The sequence below is a fragment of the Prunus mume genome, linkage group LG2 (assembly GCF_029339155.1).
Source record: "Prunus mume cultivar Tortuosa linkage group LG2, ASM2933915v1, whole genome shotgun sequence".
Taxonomy (NCBI): Eukaryota; Viridiplantae; Streptophyta; class Magnoliopsida; order Rosales; family Rosaceae; genus Prunus; species Prunus mume.
Genome location: NC_142699.1, coordinates 19,843,855 through 19,864,241, shown reverse-complemented (window position 1 = coordinate 19,864,241; position 20,387 = coordinate 19,843,855). Strand labels below are relative to the sequence as shown.

The window sequence follows — 20,387 nt, the reverse complement described above, 5'->3', positions numbered from 1 at the left end:
GCATCGAGTTTAGTATGTAAGTTTTGCCCAATTGGCTTTTGAATCTTGGAACCGTCACCGATTAATCTCCATTATTGCATGAATTAATGGACTTTGTAAGATTAGAAAAAAGAAAAAAGGATATGGTTATAACTAACTCAAAAATACCATAAACAATTGAACACTTGTTTTATTTTTCATACATATTTAGCTCTTGTTTAGAATAATTAAACTAGTATGGAAAATGGTTAATGAGGTCTAGCTTATTGGAAAAATGACTTAACTTGCAAACTACAGGTATTAGGTTCGAATCCATATCATGTCGTGGTAGTGCGTGTGTGAGAACACGCTCATATAAACATATTCATTATTCATTTAAATACAAAAATATATATTGACTTTGGGATTGATTTTGGGTTACATTGTCTAAAATTTAAAATTTGTCCATCCGATATTAAACAATCCTAAAAAAATAGTAATAGACAATAAAAGTGAAAAAAACAAAGATAATAATTCAAAAATGTTTGAGGACAATTTGACAAAGAAAAAAAATTCAAAAAAGGTTTGTTTAGCTAGTTTGGGGTTTAAAGCTTACAAAAAAAATAAATAAAACAAAAGTAAAATTGTTCTCAGAACTCAGAAGTCTTGGTGAAGAAGATTCCTCCCAAAAATAAAAAAAGGTCTTGGTGAAGATCTTCTGGTGCACCAGCCCGCACTGTACAGTAGGTGTTCTACATTCCATGATTACATCATAGTGACTGTACTCACACGAGCGGCCTACGGTCATACTGCGATGTTTGATCGATACGGTGGGCCCTATATGGCATAACGCCAACAGCAGGACGTGGAGGAGGAGGAGGGAGATGGAGAGACCGGAGGCGCAGATGATTTCTCTGATGCGGAGAGAAGTGATTGGACCAAAATAGATTCGGGCGTGGGTCCCGTGACACATCGGTTTCAGTTTCGGTGCTTTTTGTTTCTGCCAATAAGAAAATGACCATGCATCCGTCATTCAGACTATCTCTCAGTCTCGGATGAGAGAGATACGGGTAACAATCCAAACGTACAATTTATGACGCCGAAATTACGAAAGCGTCCTTCTGTATGATTAACTACGAATGACGATACAGCTTTTTTGCTCCCTTGCCACCCCTGTGGATCAGTAAAAATAGCATCTTTCATTGGACACGGTGGCACCGACAATAACCATTATGCCACGCTTGGGTCCACCTATAATCCCCTTTTTTTTTTCTTTTCCCAAATTTAGGAAAACCTAAAATCCCCAAATTTTTATTGTGCACAATTTTTGTTTTGTTTTAATAATCTTTTATACAATATATGGTATAAACTACTTGCTAATTTGTTGAGAATGACGAGAAAAATATATATTTATGATTAATTCAATATTTAGAGGAGGTCTCAAGTTTGACTTACAGGAATGACGAAAACAATATATATTTATGATGAGTTCAATGCCTAGTTAGTGGTATAGTCTTGTGTCATTGGTGGTTTGTCTCGATGTAAATTGTTGTGAGTAGATTGGCTTGTTGTAATAGTATCTTGTAATATCGTTTGTCCTATTTAAAAAAAGTGCACTCTAATTTATGGAGAAGGACATACGATCTCAGGTGCAAATGAGCGACCTTACTATTATGACCAACTAATCTAATTTACTATTGAAATTTTTCATAAAACTCTATATTAATTACTTATTGTATGACATACATTCGATATTTTAGTATTCTAATCCCTTTTAATTGTTAATGCAAATTTATTTCCTCGGAGATCTCATGGGATGGGACGAGCCAAAGGCTTAAAATGAGCGACTAGTTTAATTTGGAAAACTAAGAAAACAAACAAAGAAAAGCCCATGCAGCTTTCAATTGGGCTTAACAGATCCCTCATACAAGTCGTTAGAAAGACACAGAAGGTAGGTGGGGTCACAACATCAGTTTAAATAAGAAACGTAAAGATGTAATAACAAGTAGCTGGAATAGCTCAGTTGGCTAGAGCGTGTGGCTGTTAACCACAAGGTCGGAGGTTCGAGCCCTCCTTCTAGCGTAACTTTTTAACTTTTCTAGTATTAAAGATGATAATATTGATTTCGGGCCTGGATTAGAATCTTTGCAAGAAATTAGCTAGCCCAAACCCAATTACCCAACCTCTCTCTCTCGTAGGCCACAACCCTAATTCCAAACCAAGAAAAGTTGTAGAATCAGGTGAGATTGTAAAATATATTGTGATTAGAAGAAGCCGAAGCCTTAGCCAATGATTTTGCATTAATGTACCAACCCAAACCAACCCAAGTGTAAATGTGTAATTGAATTCACCTTATGACTTATGAGTTGTGAACTAGTGGTTTAGATTAGATGGCCAGGCCAACGCACTTCAACATCATATCCTGCTCTTAAAAACAGTGGCTGTCCATACAACCTTAACTGACCCATTCAAGAGAATAAAATCCTATACCTACCAATTAGCTTTTCTCACTATTTATATTAAATTAATAGATTAAATCATGCAATTGACAGACATGACCTCTTAGATCTCTTTATGGCATAGTAACTCACACCAATTTTTGGATCTCCCTTGCGTCGAATAATGTCTATGAGATTTGAATTTGGGATCCCCTTCGATCAGTTGGAGTCTAAAGGCTTGTTTGAGATTTCTTTAGGAAACACTTATCCTCATAAGTGCTTTTATTATAAAAACGTTGAAATTTTCATAAGAAATCCAATTAATTCATGGAAAATGACTTTGAGTGCTTCTTGAAAAAACACATAGCAAATACTTCTCCATAAAGTTTTTCTATGACTCAAAAGCACTTGGAGAGCTGTCAAAAACGCTTTTAGCCCTTCCATAATCATTCCCAAACATGCCCTAAGTAGACCAAATTCTCATGTAAAAAGATATGTTGTTGTTTTTTGCTATACACATATATTTAAACAATTTAAAAAATTATGCTAACGACAGTCGTTCACATGCATGTAATTATTGTTATATTCAAAACATGGACCCAAGTCAATCAAAATCGCTCACTTTTTTAACATTGGGCCAAATGCTCACTTGTGAATGATCAGCTCGTTCAAACTGTTGTTCTCTAATATTTTTGCAAATGTTTTTTCAAAAAGAAGGAATTATTGTGCAAGTGAAAATTACCTTAAAAGGACAATTATGGTAAATGCTGGGGCATAGTTTTGACTAACTTTCTTGAAAAAGCTAGTGGAAAGCAGATGCTTTGCTCTCTCCTGTCTCAGATGATCAGATTCTTGGGAGTTGTGAGAGGGGGACACACTAGACTACAGAGAAGAGTGTGAGGGACTAGATTAGATTAGATTAGATGAGACGAGACCCCGATGAGATGAGAGATGCCATCAATGTGGGGACCCATCAGGGGTATCTTGGTCAGCCTCTTAAGACAATGGCGTTTCCGTTATTGTTTCTCAAAGTGAAGGGTTTTCTTTCCGGAGGCAATTCGTTTAGAAGCCCAAGAATCGTGGACACAGATCGACATAGGGATTTGAGAGAGAGAGGAGAGAGAGAGAGTTTTTAAGTTTGATGAGATTTAATGGAATTTTCGCCGCATGAAAGAGAAAGACATGTACGGACAATGTTGGAATCTCAGTTTTGTCCCTCTATTAAGTATGCCTTCGGTTGCTTAAGAATCCCGTAAGTATGTGACCGCAAATGACTTTTCATACATATACCTGGATTTTTTTTATAGATTTTTTTTTTTTGGGGTGAAGTGATGTACCCCTTTATAATTGTAGTCTTTTACAAGCGAAATGAAAGTGTAAGATTTCATATATGTGAGGAATATTGACCTTATATAATGATAAATGGCAAAATTGGAAGTTTAAAAGTAGTTTTTGTCATATATGATTGCATTGTTGCCACCACCAGACATATTTGTACTTTAAATTGTTAAGAAGTATGAGGGCATATTTGATATTTTACTATTGTCCATTTGACACGGAGGAATTTTTAATTTTTAATTTTTACAAATGGGATTCGATCGAATACAAACCTTCGAATGCAGTGAGTTAACAACTCTTAATCATTTGAGCTATAAGTCACTTACGAGATGAGTTATTTTAAGATAAGAAGAAGAAATATCTATATTCTCACTAGTTATATATAATAAGTTAAACTTGCACATCCTTCTAATTTCATATATTCACGTGGTTCACAATTTTCTTTTGGAAAAAATAATAATAATAATCATGTGCACATTGAATTATAGATCCAGAAAAGACCTAAACATTTTATGAATGACCAAAGTTGGTGGCGACCTCCTCACATATCGTAATCTGTGATTACTTTTGTGTTCTATTTGGACAAAGACCCTATTTTTCCTTTGTCACAAATTCACAAGTTTGTGGCATATGCTTCATATCACGACAGCTATTCAAAATTGCAATAATTTGTTCACTTGTTTGATTTTGGCTTTACAAATCAATTTCCCATCAGGATTCTTTCGCTGTCCCAAACCCTAAATTCCATAACTTTGCCAAATAAAAGCCCCCCACTGACTTGTCTATTTGGTATTTTGGCCATCCTATTGTTGCTGCTAGGGTTTCTGTTTCGGATCCTTTTCGGTTTCCAAGCACATGCAACAAGTACCAAATTGGGGCAATTCTTGAGAAGTCCAAGCCGGGCTCTATATATATAATTAGCCCCATGGGCTCTGTTACCCGGAAGGGGAAAAACAAAAGCCTGTGTGTTTACAGTGGTTCAAACTTTTTATTTTTAGTCTTAATTCACAAGATTGGAAAAAGAAAACCGATTTTGGCGTTTTGTTGAAATGTATTAAATATATTAAGCTCAAATTCGGGAGGATTTTCCCAAGAAAGGAAAAGGAAAGTTTATGGACCCTGTTGTATTTACACGGCAATTTCGGTAAAGTATGTGCATGTAAGGAAAAATGTTTCATTATAAACAAATCACAATGTGACGTGTGTATATAAACTTTTCTCTGTGTAAGTTTAGATCAGTGAAAAAAAATTGCCCCTTCCATGTAACGAGCCAAGTAATATCCTTGTATTACGTAGCTAATACAGCCAACAGTATCCTTCAGTCAAATACATAGATAATACCCCTTAATTGCAAATGTAACTTTTTGAAACTAGAACCTGTCCCATATTTCCTTCAGTCAAATCACGGATGGGGTTGCCCTTTTCAATCTAGAAATTTGATAATTACGTCTAGTTGTTTTCATCTTTAAAGTTACTATTTTTATCACTCAATAATATGGCTCAGATAAGTAGTGGGGTTGGGTTTGTGGCAGTAAAACTTGAACCTTTTTACTGTGTTTTTATATAGTGTTTTGCACAGATTGTCAGTGAGTAAATCAATTGTGACAAAATTCAGAGAAACACGTGTGTGTAATAGAGATAATACTGTTTTGTTATTTTTGGTCAATCATATTATGTCATGTGTGATTGACATAATGTGATTGATCGGGAATAACAAAACAATGTTATTCCTGTTTCACGTAAGTTTTCCTGCAAAATCCATGTTGCTTTAATTCTTCTGGTTGAAACTAATTTAGGGTGGGGTTTCCATTCAAAGAAATAAATTAAAACACTGAGTTGGCTTCTGCAACTGTTTCTGAGAGTGGTGAAGAGTAGCTCTGAAGAATTCATTACAACTTATGAGGGTCTGATCTGATTGAATTGGTCCTCTAACAAACAAACTGGTACAATCAAACACCCTTATATGAAATTAGAAAGGGATTTTTTCTGCAACATTTCTATCTTTGGTGCCTCTCTCACAATATTACCCAAAAAGTGGAAATGAAAAATATTGCATTACTTGACCAAAAATCAAACATTAATAAAAGGTATGAGTCAATCAAAATTTGTGGGACCTCATGCACAATAACCCTAGTGGGGCCCTTCACATCTAGTTAGCCAAATCTTCCACTAGTTGGATTGAGAAGCCTCACACATTTTCCATGAAAGTGACCGTGGGAAATAAAGGACCACAGTTTAAGTCTAACGTTGGGGAAAGATGGAAAAATATCTAGAATGATTAAACAATTACTTGGCTGGCAACCAGTTATTTGACGTGCTTAATGACATGTGGACATAGTTGGTTGGACGGAGCAGCGGAGTTTGTCTCTACTTATTTAAGTTATAAACTAACCTCTTAACATGCGCTCCACGTATGTCCGATATTTCATGTATCAATAATAACTTTTACATTAGTTGAAAAATGAGAGTATTCAATCTACCCTATAAAGTTAAAGATAAATAAATAAATAAACATTTTTATGGGGTCTAATATCATCTGTCAAAGATAATTCGTTGAATTTTTTGTGGGTGGATTAGTCAAAAAACAAGAGATAAGAGAAAAGAAGCAAATATTGAATGAGAGAAAAATCGTTGAGGTATTTAGTAAGTTTAATAATGAGCACTGAGCAAGAGAATGAGAAAAGAAGTTAGACTCAATGAGTATAATAAGAAGAAAAAAAGTTTTCATGTCTGGCAAAGAGGAAGAATTGGTAGATTCAAATTTCTTGAATCATGAGACATTCGGTAGAGATGCACAACCACTTATGATTAGACATATATATGTTGGCACTATGTTTAGGTCATAGGTTCGAGTCCTAGCATTCGCAGTAGTGTATGTGAGTTTAGTAAAAAAGTAAAAAGAAATTTTTTGATTGATGAGCGGATCATGAGAAGCCAAGGCAACATTGTTTGGACAACTGAACCGCCACATCTGGGTTACTTGAGTTGGGCACCATGTTTAGTTTATGTCCAAAATTGGGATGCATTGCCCAGACTATCAACTGAGGCCTTTTTGGGTTGTATTTTGCGGTCCCGGAGACTTGCTGCTTTTGTTTGATTGACGTTTCTAAATATACATTCATTTCTTTCTATGTATTTTTTTAAGTTGCAATTTTCCTGTCCATTTACAATATTTTCTGTCATTTTTTGCCCATATCATCTGCTTTTTTTTTTCTTGGTCAAGATTCCTGGTCCATCTAGCTGGGTCTAGGACAATGAGAGACCAAGTACGTTACCAAGCGCTAAGGCCAAGGGTGCCCAACTCACTTAATTTGAGCTCCAATTTGCAAGTGTAATGCATGCACCAACACCAAGGGAGTTTGAAGCACAGAAGTTCATCAAGTATTCATAACGTCAATGTAAGCCATGATTTTAATAATCATCAATTGTTTTCTACTGGTTCTTTTGAATTTTGAACAATTATGATTTTTTTAAACTGATGTTTTGAGTTGGTTTAGTTGGTTAGAGACATTTCATATTCGAATCACATGTTTGGGATGGCAAGAATTATACATGTTTGGGTATCTGTTAGTTGTAGTTAGTCTCATTGTGGTGGTGTAGCTTTGTTGGAGATGTATTGACCCGTTGTAAAAATATTCTGTAAATATCTTATTGATTGTAAATGATTTTAAAAAAGAACCGATAAATTGTTAATATTCTCACACATATAAAAATAATTTTCATATATATATATATATTACGACAAAGTGATAGTCTAAACTACAAACGGATGAGGTTTTTCACACACATGCATACTATTAAGGTATTATGAGAGTTCGAATATGAGACATTTGATTTGCAAAGCAAGACCTTTTACTACTGGACTATACCCGTTGGTAAATTATTTTCACATATAGAGATCAAATTGTTGAATGTATCCGTATGTGAAGATTTATTATAACCAACCATAATCAATGTCACCCAAGTTTCACGGGACATGTTTGTTTTGGTAAGAGTTGCAATTCAATATAGAGTAGTTATTTCAAAGAGTTTGGTAATTTTCTATAAACAGAGTTTGTGGATAGTTATTATTAAATTAAAAGAGTAAGTAGTTTGGTAAAATAATTACGTGGAAATGGATGAGGTTTTAAGGTGCTTAAAAAGTATGATTTGCTGGTAATAAAGTGATTAAACATTCTAATTGACCTGGCATTCATCGTGTGATCTAAGATGTCCCGGAAAATAAGCCACGTGGTGGAGGCCATAAATATCATCCGCTTTTCTTTTCTAACGAGGTACAGTTTCGCAGTGTTGTCGCAAATGACAAATAGACTCGCTGTTACAGAAACAGAGGATCAGCCAATCAATACCCAACAGAAGAATCAAATCCCATTCCCGTAATTATAAGCTACCCAGAAGGGCATTTGTTTCCTTCCTGCCCCCCGAGCCTCTCAACTCAAGAAACCTCATCCTTGCCACAGTATCAGGGGCCCACGTTTTGTCTGCTGTGTGTATTAACCAATTAAACACTGCTTAGTTTGGAAAAATTTGAGTGCTTTGTGCTAAAATTACGAGTCTTTTTAACAACCAGGGCTCAGAAAGATTGTATTGTCAAGCTTCGCTGCTGTTGCAGTAATGCAGGCGTTGCATATATTAATGCAATAATTTATTTTTATTTATTTATTTTTTAAATATATGGATATCAGTCTACCAAAGTTGTTTATAATTAATTTTTAATATCTGTACCAAAAGCAAGGAGGGTGGAGAGAATCTAGAAATGCCCATTTCTTTTCATTTCTTCAAAAACCCATAAATAAATTATTTGTATACTTATCGGGAAAAAAAATATAAGAGAGAGAAGGGAGGAAAAAGCAGAGAATAAAAAGAGACCGGATGTTGACAAATTTCATGTCACTGTTCTTAGAAGGTCGTTTGTTTGTGTGAAGATTTCTTATCTGGGATCTCTCTCTAAAAAAATAAACTCTTTCTCTCTCTAAAGCTCTATGCTTTTATTTCTTAGAGAGAGATACAGAGAGAGAGAGAGAGAGAGAGAGTGGCCCAGCAGATCGAAATCTCCTCCTTTTCTTCAACCTGATGACGATCTAAGCTTCTTGAATGGTGTTGCAAAAGCACCCGCTTAGTTGTTTCTTGTATAATTTTAGATACACAATATAGTTTTTAGCTGCTTTGCTCTTTTCATAGTGTGAGCCTGCTCGGACTCTGAATTTTCATGATGTGAAAGCGTCCGCTGAATGATTAAATCTGTAGCGGATGCTTGAGGAGAGGTGATAATAGGATGTGGGTCTGAGGTAAAATTCTCATCTGCTTTCTGGGTAAATTGATTTTCAGATAGTTTTTTTTTTTGGTGATTTGATTAATTGGGTATTCAAATTAAGTATCAAGTTTGGATAAATTGTTGGTTTTTATGGCTCTAATATTTGGGTTTATGCATTTGTTTCCTCATTGCAGCTTGTCTACTGAAAAAAGAGAGTTTTGTGGTTCTCTTCTGTATTGATTGGTCTTGTTGGCTATTAAAAAATTTTGATGGGAAATTTCAGAATTTGTTACTGTAGGTTCTGGGTTTTCATTGTTGCAAATTGTTGTTAGTTTTGTTTGTAACCGGCGAGATCTGTTTTATTAATTTTTATTGCAAAGTTCATTCTCGATCATAAGATTTCTAAAAGTTCCAGTCAGTTGGCCTTTCCCCCCTCAAATTTCGCTCTATATTGGTGATATGGTAAAACCATGTCCTTATTTATTGCTTATTTTATTTTCACCTTTTTTGGCCTTCTTGTGTCTGCTTCGAATTGCATCAGTTAAGGATGTTTCTACTTCATTAAGAATTAAATAAAGACCTCTTTTGTTTTCTCAAAGCTCACATTCATTAGACTTCAAATTGAAGGGGAGTTTTTATTGTGCTGCTGATTCATGGAGGTTTCTGTTGATGGGATGATTCCACCTTCTTTGGATCCATACCCATTAAACCCAATGGCTTCTAGTCAGATCATAGATGGCACTCTCTGATTTGGAAATCATAATTAACTGTTCACTTGCGTGTGTTTTGTCAATTGGGTGGTTTTGTTTACATCTCCAATTAAGCCATAAAGTCTGCTACTTGAGGATGTGAAACTCTTTGTGCATGTCCCATTTTGGCACAGTTCCTTAAGTTGTTGCGGATTTCCCCAGTCAATGAGAAATGTGGATTCCTTCTCATTTAGCAGTAGTATGTTGAATTTTGTTCGAGATAGCAGTCAAAGTCAGTTGAATGCGAGGGTGCCAGGAGCATTCATTAAATTTGCTTCTCTTTAGAACTATTTTAGATAATAGCTTACTTAACTCTTCGGCTTAAGCCCAGTAAAATTACTTAGGCTCTCAAGCATGCAAAATTTTCCGTATTGGTGAGATGATTTGTAAAACAGACTTGGTATAGTAGCTTTTAACTATTAATTTCATATTTTCAGGCACTGTCAAGTTTTCAACTATAGTATACAATAGTTGGGAACGCCTAGTGGCCTTTTCGTGTAACAATCACTTGGATTATTCTGATCGTTGAGGGATTCTTTTCCTGCTTTCACAGTTATAGGAAAACATGGAATCCATGTAATTTGATTGAAGAAGCTTTAGGTTCTCAATTCAGCCACAGAGAAACTAAATTAAGCTATACAATTGACTCTTGTGCTGATTTGCATATGATAACTCCTCACCTTTGTGTTCTTAGTGCATAATAACTTTAGCAGCCAGTAAACATTTACCATCTATTGAAATGTTCCTTATGCAAGATGTAACTAGTCTAAGCATCTTACTTATTTAGGTTAGTGTGCCATATTACACAGAGGATTTCTGTTTCTTGTATATAACTTTAATCCATTTCCTTTACATGTACTTGATATTAGTTGCCCTTCTATGGTCCAATAGTTTCCTGTTTGGTTTGTCTTAATTTTGGCACGTGAATGTTTCTTTATCGGTTTCCTTTTGCAGGAATGGGAACAAAAATGCAGTGTAAAAGCTACTTGCCAGGGTATTACTCAGTGAGGGATCTTAATGAGGATCCTAACAATTGTAGCTGGCCTGTATACTATGGAGATAAAACATTGTCAAACAGGCAGTATTGCAATGGCTTCTTGCCAAGGGCCACTGCTGATGCTTATCCAGGGTATGATAAGGATGTAGTCAAGCAGACAATGCTTGAGCATGAGGCCATATTCAAGAATCAGGTATTTGTCAAGATTCTTATTTGCTCTGTGAGTATAATGTCATATATCTTCAAGATGCCTTAACAATTCATGTCAATATCTCTCAGCCCTTAACAAATTCTTAGTGATTTTATCAATTGAGCATTTTTGTATATTTTTTCAATTCTATATTTAGAGGACTTTAATTTGGTATAATCTGATTGACCCTGCAGGAACCTTGTTTGCTTTATTTATTATTCTACTCGATATGTAGGCACTTGAACATTTATGGACTTTCATTTCTTCCAGGTGCTTGAACTTCACCGGCTGTACAGAATTCAAAGGGACTTGATGGATGATATTAAAAGGAAAGAACTACATAGAAACCAGATACCTATGGAGACATCATTGTCGTCAAGTCCCTTAGTATCTCAAATTACATCGGAAGATGCTCGTAAATGGCATGATTCCAGCTTTCCTTTGGTAAACAATGTTTATGCTGGCCCATCAATTCCAGGTGTTGAAGGTATCCATTCTCAATCTAGTGCTGTAAAAGGAAACATCCCAAAAAATGGTTTGTTTCCAAGTCAAAATGGGATTATTTCTAAAGATCTTGAGGTGATGGAGTCAAGACCCACAAAAGTGAGGAAAAAAATGTTTGATCTTCAACTTCCAGCTGATGTGTACATCGATTCCGAAGAAGGGGAGCAGTTCAGTGATGAGAAAGTTTCTGGCACGCCTAGTTGTCAGCCAAATAAAGGTTGTAAAACAGCACGTGAGGGTGGTACAAAGCTCTTTTCCAGCAATGGTGGGAAGACAGATTGCAAAGGAGATGCTTTGAGACCTGATTCATGTTCGAGGAGCCCAAATGGTTTGGCAGACTTGAATGAGCCTATTCAATTTGAAGAAACCAATGCTTCAGCATACGATTATCATCTGGCCCATGACTCTTGTCATGGAAAGATTCAACGTCCTGATCTGGCTGCTAAGTCAAGGTTGCAGCTTCTAGGTTTGCCAAAGGATATATCACTCGACTCTCGTTATGGAAGTGATAATGTTATCCAGAGCAACTCACAATTGGAGAACAAGGGAAGTGGAAAAGGGTGGTTTTCCCATGTTCTTGCAGGTATTGTTTCTGCATGAAATTTGATTAAACTTAAGCTGGTCCTCTGTGACATCTGCATTGACCCTACTTTTCTTTTGCTTTAGTAATTGATTAAATTTCTATTTCCTATTTGTTCACTGGAAGGCTTTGTAGATTGATATGTGCAATTTTGGTATATTCTAGTCTGTTTAAAAATTATAAATATGAATGTATTAGAAAATGACAAAATTTATCAGAAATATAAGAGATGAAACAAAGGATTAACTTGAACAACTAAAATGTCAGTGTTCTGAGCTGCGGGATCATCTCATTCTTTCATAATTGACCATGGATGTAATTGGTGAATCTGGAGGCCTGCTATGGGCTATGTTGCCATTTGGATAGGCCATAAATTATGAAGTCTATATTGAGAATGCAGCATTTTAAAGATCTGTTCCATTATAAAAGTTAACTTCACCCATCTGCTATTGTATTACAGGGCAAAGTAAAAGCAACCTTGAAACTGTTTCCGAATGTCTCCAGACAGAAAGGTTGCCTGTATCATCCCAGCCAATGCAAGTTTCTATTAACAATGTTCACGAACCCACTTTCTATCTGACCGATAGAAGCAAGGTGGATTTGTGGAGAGAGAGGACAGTTTGTGGTGTGGAGAATTCCGAAAGAAGTCATGAAATTTCCAATAGTAAGCATCCAAGTATTTTTGTGGCTTCTCATATGCCCAGTCCATATTCCATTCTTCCTTCCTCTGATTTGGCCAAGTCCTGGACACACTCAGTTTCATCTTGGGAAAACCCAGGCAGTGGCTTAAGCCAGAAGTCAATATCAGTTCAAACTCACCCATGTCTTAACTCATCTGCTACCTTGAGTAAGAGTTCCCAGTCATCAGTTCAGAGCAATGGGATTTTTGGAGATAGGTGGTATCTCAACAACCACTCTAGTTCTAACCAAGGTTCTGGGAGTGAAGTGCCATACCAAAATGGGTTTCACCATGGTTCCTCTTCAGGGTCTAAGGAGCCAGTTCGCTTCCCTTCTCTCAGCTGTGACTATCAGAGCAGCAGTAACAATCATAATGGAGGCCCTGAACACTTGATGAGTCATGGTTCAACGACGCACCCCAGGGGTTCAAATTGCTTGGATGTGAAGTCTGGAAGGGAAGTAAACTTGAATGTAGTTCTTTCAAACAGCTCATCTAATGAAGAAATACTCCAGCAGGGTCTTAAAATCATAGGGGGAGAACAAAAGCATGAGGACCATCTTGCAGCTTTTCCCTGGCTAAGAGCTAAGCCTGCTTCTAAGAATGAGTTTTCCAACGTGGGCAAAGTTTCAAAGACTGGCGAGCGGGGTTTCTTTCAATCTTCTATGAATAATTCATCCAATAAAATTGAAGTTGGAAAGGATTTGAATCAAATTTTTGCTCAGGATATAAAATCTGTTTTATCTGGAAATGATGTTGAGGCCAGAAGGAATGAACTAGGTGACATCCCATGCAAGAGAAAACTTCTTGGATTTCCTATTTTTGAGAAGTCTCATATTTCTAAGAACGAGTCCTCTTCCCTTACCTCCCCTTCTGTGTCTATTTCTCATCAATCTGAGAGAGGAGGGGAAAATACCAGGAGAAACAGAGAACTGGATATCAACTTGCCTTGTGATCCTTCAGCTCCTGAGTTGGCCAGAAAAGATGTGGCAGAAATTGTAGTTGTAAAAGAAGGAAGAGATACAAAAGTTGCCAGTTTCAGACATTACATTGATTTGAACTCGTGTATCAGCGATGATGAAGTATCTTTGAAACCTTCTGCTCCAAGCACCAGTGTGAAGATTACAGTAGAGATAGATTTGGAAGCCCCCATTGTTCCGGAGACTGATGATGATGTTATTCCTGAAGAAACATCTGCTGAAAAGCAGAAAGAAATCTCTTTAGCATTGCCACAACACACAGCTGAACCTCCTCAAGATGAACTTGTGCGAGTAGCAGCAGAGGCAATAGTTTCCATCTCATCATCTGGTCCTCACAATCATATGAATGAATCATCTTGCGATCCACCAGAAGCTTCTTCAGCGGACCCCCTTCTGTGGTTTGTGGAGATAGCTTCTATTTGTGGGAATGATCTTGAGAGCAAGTTTGACACTGTTTTGAGAGGAAAAGATGGTGAAGATAATGAGGCATCTTTATCAGAAGAGTTCGATTACTTTGAATCCATGACTTTGAAACTGACAGAGACCAAGGAAGAAGATTACATGCCTAAGCCTCTGGTTCCAGAAGACTTAAAGCTGGAAGAAACAGGAAGCACATTACCAGCAAATCAGCCCAGAAAAGGCCAGTCAAGGAGAGGGAGGCAGCGGAGGGACTTCCAAAGGGATATCCTTCCTGGTCTTGTTTCTTTGTCAAGGCATGAGGTAACAGAAGATCTTCAGACATTTGGAGGGTTGATGCGGGCAACAGGTCATGCATGGCATTCGGGACTGACAAGGAGAAACTCAACAAGAAATGGTTGTGGTAGAGGCAGGCGACGAGCAGTGGTGAGTCCCTCTCCCCCCGTGGCAACTAGCCCAGCTTGCACTCCGCTGGTACAGCAGCTTAATAATACGGAAATGGGACTGGAAGATAGGAGCCTGACAGGTTGGGGTAAGACTACCAGAAGGCCCCGTAGGCAAAGATGCCCGGCAGGCAATCCTCCATCAGTTCCATTAACCTAAACATGGTGAAGAGGCTTTAACTTATTGATTGAGTTCTATAGAGCAAATTAGGGTGTTGTTTCTATGGCTTCGGGGGTTTGAGGTTGCCATGGGAATTGATTGCCCTCTGTACATTTCTTAGCCCGAATTCTGGGTTGGCTTGATTTTCTATCTTTGGGTGGTGCCATCTTTGTATTATTCAAAAATAATGTTGCATGATTTATTCCCGGATAGATACCAGTGTTTCTTCTATTTGCGTATGCATTGTCAGTCTTCTGGGAATTCAGATGTGAATTTATCATTATTTCATATGTGAATATGCTGCTTCTGAATCTAATTTGATCCCCCAAACTCTCTCTCTCTCTCTCTCTCTCTCTGTTTTTTGTTGATGAATTGGCTAATATACTAAGAACAAGTACAAACAGTACATCCATACTGCAATAAACATATCCTGTGCAAACAACCGACAGCTCAAGCAAACCCAGTACAAACTAGAAAAATAAAATAAAATGAAAAAGCCCTCAACTCAAATGAAAGATGCCATGCGAGAGAATGACTGTACAAAACAATTCTCATGTCCATGCTCATGTGGGTTCTTTTTTCAACCACATCTACTTGTACATTCTTTTTATTTCTATTTTTGAGCTAAAACTTCATGGCCAGCAGTATGTACCTAAATGGTTTAATATCTGAGTTCAGGATGGATGGTGGATCAAGAAGTTGTTGCCACATAAGGAGAATGTAAGACAGGGGTTCCACGTACCCACATAATGTGCCTTGTTTGTTTGTGAATCAAAAAAGCGGTTTTTAGTTCACTGTCTATCCTTTTGCAGAAATTTGGGATGGTTTTATGGCCAAACATGCCCCACCAATAAGCTTCTTTTTACTTGCATTGACAAAGGTGATGGTGATAAATATTCTGGACCCAAAGAATCAAAAGAATTAAAGGACAAAAGGAAGAAAGCCAGCAAAGAAAAGAAGCTGTCTTTGGCATTTGCCGTGTTCTATGCAATCTTGCCAAACCCATTACTTTATCCAACCACCTTCCCTAATCATCTTTTATTTTACTCAAAAGTTGATGGAAAGTTAAAATCTCTGCATTAAGAAACCAAAAGAAATAAAGGATTGCATGTAATTTGCAGCTTAGCTTTTTACCATTATTTATTTATTTATTTATTTTTGTCGAATTTTTTATTTTAAATTTATGTTCTACTTTTGAAACCTGTATGGTTTATATCCTTGGATTTTGACTTAACAATCTTTTTTTTAGTTGATTCTCCAATTGGGTTATTTATTTATTTATAATTTCACACTCATGGACAAAAAAAAAAAACAAGAGTTCAGGTCTTTACATGGGTCCTACATAAGTTTCATTGTATAATATTTCCACGTCATATGCTTCATGGGAGTGAGGAGAGAGAGAAGGAGAAGATCGTAGGGTTGTACTACACGTGGCAGCAATCAGATATGATTACATGAGCAGAGCATCGAGCACCAACCTGAATGAATGAATGAAGGGATGGGATCATGGGACTGTCGGTGTGTTGGACTGAGAGTGAGTTTTGATTTGGTGCTACAACGACTACCTACCTCCCTCTCTACCTACAATCGATTCACAATCTCAATCTGAAAATCTGAATCTGAATCTATCCAATATGTCATTTTATAATGCGTCCGCGTGTCATACAAACAAACAAACAAAATAAAAAAAGATACTCTCCTAACTTCCTACCAATCACATTCCACACCAACCCCCACTCTCTCTCTCTCTCTCTCTCTCTCTCTCTATTATGTCATTCAAGAACAACAATTACCCACCAAAACTTCACAACCACAAATCATAATTCAACAATTTTGAGAGTTTTGAGTGCTTCCCCCTGCACATATTTATATTATCATCCCTTTCAAAAAGAAATGAACCTTATCTTTCTGTATATTAATTTTCTATAATTGGGTTTGGGTATGAGGATCCTTTCTGTTTGTTTGTATCCTTGAAGTTAAATAAAGTAATTAACCAACTTCATTTGATCCCTCTTTACTTGGAAATAGGCATTCATACTTCCTACAAATCAAAGTTTGACACATGCAAATATAATTCATCAAAAACACAAAAAGAAGAATCTCATCGCACATGTCAAACTATAATTAACAGGAAAATAAGAAGTTCCTACTTTCAAGAAAGAAAGCAAATATTTTCCTTACTTGACTAATTACACAGTTTCCAAACCCTTCAAGTCAAGGAAAACCAAATTTAAGTATATTCACAATCTTATAATGACATCAACTCTAGTCTACGGTCCACCAAAATTAAGTAACAGTTTTATGATTAATCAAATGTCCTAATAACGGGTTTGTTTGGAAATAATTAAAATAAATACTTGGTCGTCCTTTGAAGATCGATGGTCTATCCTCCCAACCTAGGAGCTTATTATTATTACTTTTTATTGTATTTTTGTCTCTTAAATTAGTGATGTCCTCCTCCTGTCTATGATTATATATGAAACGAGGATGTTGGGACTTCGTTTTAATGCAGCAGATTGTTACGGGATTCATTCATATTTTTAAAATTCCACTCCTACAGTCAACTTTCTCTTTCTTAATGTGTTGCACACAAGTTACTTCCCACTTATTATTTATAATTCATAAAAAAAGAAAAGAAAAACTATAATCTGAAGATTCTCTCACCCGATAATCTCTATTTGTATAAATGTGGGTTAAGCTAATTGGCTAATGTAATATGCCCCCTCCTTGCACCCAGATTTGATCCCCCTTTCCATACGTTATTATATACGGCTTTGTTGAGGGGGAAAAGAAAAAAAAAAAATCTTTCTCAACTTGGACTTTGTTGTTTCAAAAATTAATCGGGCCCAAGTTTCAACACTGGCCCAAACGAACGGGCCTGAGAATTCCCCAAGGCCCATATGTGGCAACAAAACGCCAGGACGCGCCAAAACAAAGAAGAACCGTATGGGTGGTCGTTCCGCCGCCATAAATCATCTGGTTTTCAAAAACTGAAAAATTTGCTGAGAAAATTAAAAATAGAAGAACAAAGTGATGAGGATGATGATGAAGGTCATCTCTACCGTACATGGGCAAATACCCAGAACGCGTTTACTTCAATGGCGGTCTGCAGCCCATGCCATATATCAATTACCATCTTCAGAACCACCTGACCTTTCTGAAACCCTAGCCTCCACGCGCTCAGTGTTTTCAAACCCATGCTTTAATCTCCTCGTTTTGTGCAGGAACATCGATTCCCTCAAGAAAGTCCATAGCTTGCTCGTCCTACACGGCCTCTCCGACGATCTTCTTTGTCGTACTAAACTGATTAGCTTATACGGGTCATTTGGGTACGTCAAATGTGCCCGGTTGTTGTTCGATCAAATGCCAAGCCCGGATTTTTATTCGTGGAAGGTGATGCTGAGGTGGTACTTTATGCACAACTTGTATGCAGAGGTTATGGGGTTCTATACTCATATGAGAATATGCGTCAGAGAACATGACAACGTTGTTTTCTCGATTGTTCTGAAGGCTTGTAGTGAAATGCGGGACTTCAATGAGGGGAGGAAGGTGCATTGCCAGGTTGTTAAGGTGGCCAGTCCTGATAGTTTTGTGTTGACGGGTTTGGTGGATGTGTATGCAAAGTGTGGATGGATTGAATGTTCTCGTGCGGTCTTTGATGGAATTGTTGATAGAAATGTGGTTTGCTGGACTTCAATGATTGTGGGGTATGTGCAAAACGATTGTCCCCAAGATGGGTTGGTCTTGTTCAATAGGATGAGAGAGGAGTTGATTAAAGGGAACCAATTCACGTTAGGGAGCGTGCTTACAGCGTGTACAAAGTTAAGAGCTTTACATCAGGGAAAGTGGATTCATGGACATTTGATTAAAACTGGTATTGAAGTTAGCTCTTTCTTGGTGACATCTCTTCTCGACATGTATGTCAAGTGTGGCGACATCAGATATGCTCGTTCTATATTTGATGAGCTTCCTGCAATTGATCTTGTATCATGGACAGCAATGATTGTTGGGTACACTCAAAGTGGGTGCCCAGATGAGGCTTTGAAGTTGTTTACGGATGAGAAATGGGTTGGTCTCTTGCCCAATTCTATCACTACTGCAAGTGTGCTTTCATCTTGTGCACAGTCATATAATTTGAATTTGGGAAGGTCAATCCATGGTCTTGGGATTAAACTCGGGCTGGAAGACTCTACTGTCAGAAATGCTCTAGTGGACATGTATGCAAAATGTCATATGATTGGTGATGCTCGTTACATCTTCGAAACAATCTTGGACAAGAATGTCATTGCTTGGAATTCAATTATTTCTGGGTATTCCCAAAATGGGTCGGCATATGAAGCCCTCCAACTGTTTCATCAAATGAGATCAGAATCCTTCTCGCATGATGCTTTCACATTGGCAAGTGTCCTTTCAGCATGTACTACCCTTGGTTTTCTTTCAGTAGGTTCATCGCTTCACGCTCACTCGATAAAGGATGGCCTGCTAACTTCAAATATCTATGTCGGCACTGCACTGTTAAATTTATACGCCAAGTGCGGGGATGCTGAATCTGCTCGTCTAGTTTTTGATGGAATGGGAGTGAAGAACACAGTCACGTGGAGTGCAATGATTGGTGGTTATGGAGTTCAGGGTGACAGCAGAGGTTCCCTAGCACTTTTTAGTGATATGTTGAAGAAGCATTTAGAGCCCACCGAAGTAATCTTCACGACTTTGTTATCAGCTTGCAGCCATACAGGAATGGTTGAAGAAGGGCGGAGGTATTTTAATTCACTGTCCCAGGACTATAACTTCAAGCCCTCTATGAAGCATTATGCATGTATGGTCGATCTATTGGCTCGTGCTGGCAAACTTGAAGAGGCCTTGGAGTTCATTGAGAGAATGCCGGTTCAACCAGATGTTAGTTTGTTTGGGGCATTTCTCCACGGATGTAGACTCTATTCAAGATTTGATCTTGGCGAAGCCGCGATAAGAAGAATGCTAGAGTTGCATCCTGATGAAGCTTGCTACTATGTGCTAATGTCTAACCTGTATGCTTCAGATGGTAGATGGAGCCAGGTTAATCAAGTTAGAGAGTTAATGAAGCAGAGAGGATTGAGCAAGTCCCTTGCATATAGCCAAGTGGAGATGGATATCAGAAATGACATTGCACCTGTTAAAGTGGCATGTGTTGGTTAGTCATATGGTACATTAGGCATGTCATTACAGTGTGGAGGTGGTGACTACTAATGAGGTGTTGCACAAATGCTGCTCAGACCTAAATGTGGGTTAAGACCATTTTGGGTTGCCTACAGAAAAGCAGTCAAGCTTTGCCGACAGTCAATTTGCATCGGTGCCCTGCTTCCTCTTGATTTGGATGCTTACGATTTCATTCGTGGGAGCTCCATCCAAGGTTTGACGAAGGACAAATTTTTTAAAGTCCTAAGAGGCAGGTGCTTTCTCTGCAACCTTCAACATAGTGTTCTTCTGGGTTACCAGATCAAGCCATGAAGCTGTATGCTAATGTTGAAGCAAATACTTGAAGGCCATCGTACAAGAAGGCGTGCAGGTTGAGTGAGCCGAATTAGCCTGGGATCTGAAGGGTTATGGTATGAAATGTGGATATGCGAATACTCTGTACCAGTTGACCACCAAAGAAAAAAGAAAAAGAATACTATGTATGTACCAAGTGTTTATATAATAGTTTCTTCTAATCCAGACGTATAG

At 37.5% G+C, this 20,387-nt stretch overlaps 2 protein-coding genes and 1 non-coding gene across 3 annotated transcripts; all 3 read left to right on the top strand.

The window, feature by feature from the left end:
• The first annotated feature begins 1,966 nt into the window (after positions 1 to 1,966).
• On the top strand, positions 1,967 to 2,040 carry TRNAN-GUU (transfer RNA asparagine (anticodon GUU)). Its single transcript has one exon. It is a non-coding gene; the product is annotated as a tRNA-Asn (tRNA).
• Positions 2,041 to 8,622: 6,582 nt separating this feature from the next.
• LOC103321515 (T-box transcription factor, putative (DUF863)) lies at positions 8,623 to 15,000 on the top strand. The gene is made up of 4 exons (XM_008223325.2): positions 8,623 to 9,022; positions 10,692 to 10,927; positions 11,195 to 12,011; positions 12,469 to 15,000. Exons 2-4 carry the CDS (start codon positions 10,694 to 10,696, stop codon positions 14,682 to 14,684), a joined length of 3,267 nt encoding a protein of 1,088 aa, XP_008221547.2. The 5' UTR covers positions 8,623 to 9,022; positions 10,692 to 10,693; the 3' UTR covers positions 14,685 to 15,000.
• A 2,645-nt stretch (positions 15,001 to 17,645) lies between these two features.
• Positions 17,646 to 19,995, top strand: LOC103321514 (Pentatricopeptide repeat (PPR) superfamily protein). Its single transcript, XM_008223324.2, has one exon. It carries the CDS (start codon positions 17,718 to 17,720, stop codon positions 19,857 to 19,859), a length of 2,142 nt encoding a protein of 713 aa, XP_008221546.2. The 5' UTR covers positions 17,646 to 17,717; the 3' UTR covers positions 19,860 to 19,995.
• Positions 19,996 to 20,387: the final 392 nt, after the last annotated feature.

Excerpts from the sequence above, each read along its gene's own strand:
- LOC103321515 (XM_008223325.2), top strand. The coding sequence starts at position 10,694 with ATGGGAACAAAAATGCAGTGTAAAAGCTACTTGCCAGGGTATTACTCA. Across the intron at positions 10,928-11,194 it reads AGGCCATATTCAAGAATCAG|GTGCTTGAACTTCACCGGCT; the intron begins GTATTTGTCAAG and ends CATTTCTTCCAG. Across the intron at positions 12,012-12,468 it reads GTTTTCCCATGTTCTTGCAG|GGCAAAGTAAAAGCAACCTT; the intron begins GTATTGTTTCTG and ends ATTGTATTACAG.
- LOC103321514 (XM_008223324.2), top strand. The coding sequence starts at position 17,718 with ATGAGGATGATGATGAAGGTCATCTCTACCGTACATGGGCAAATACCC.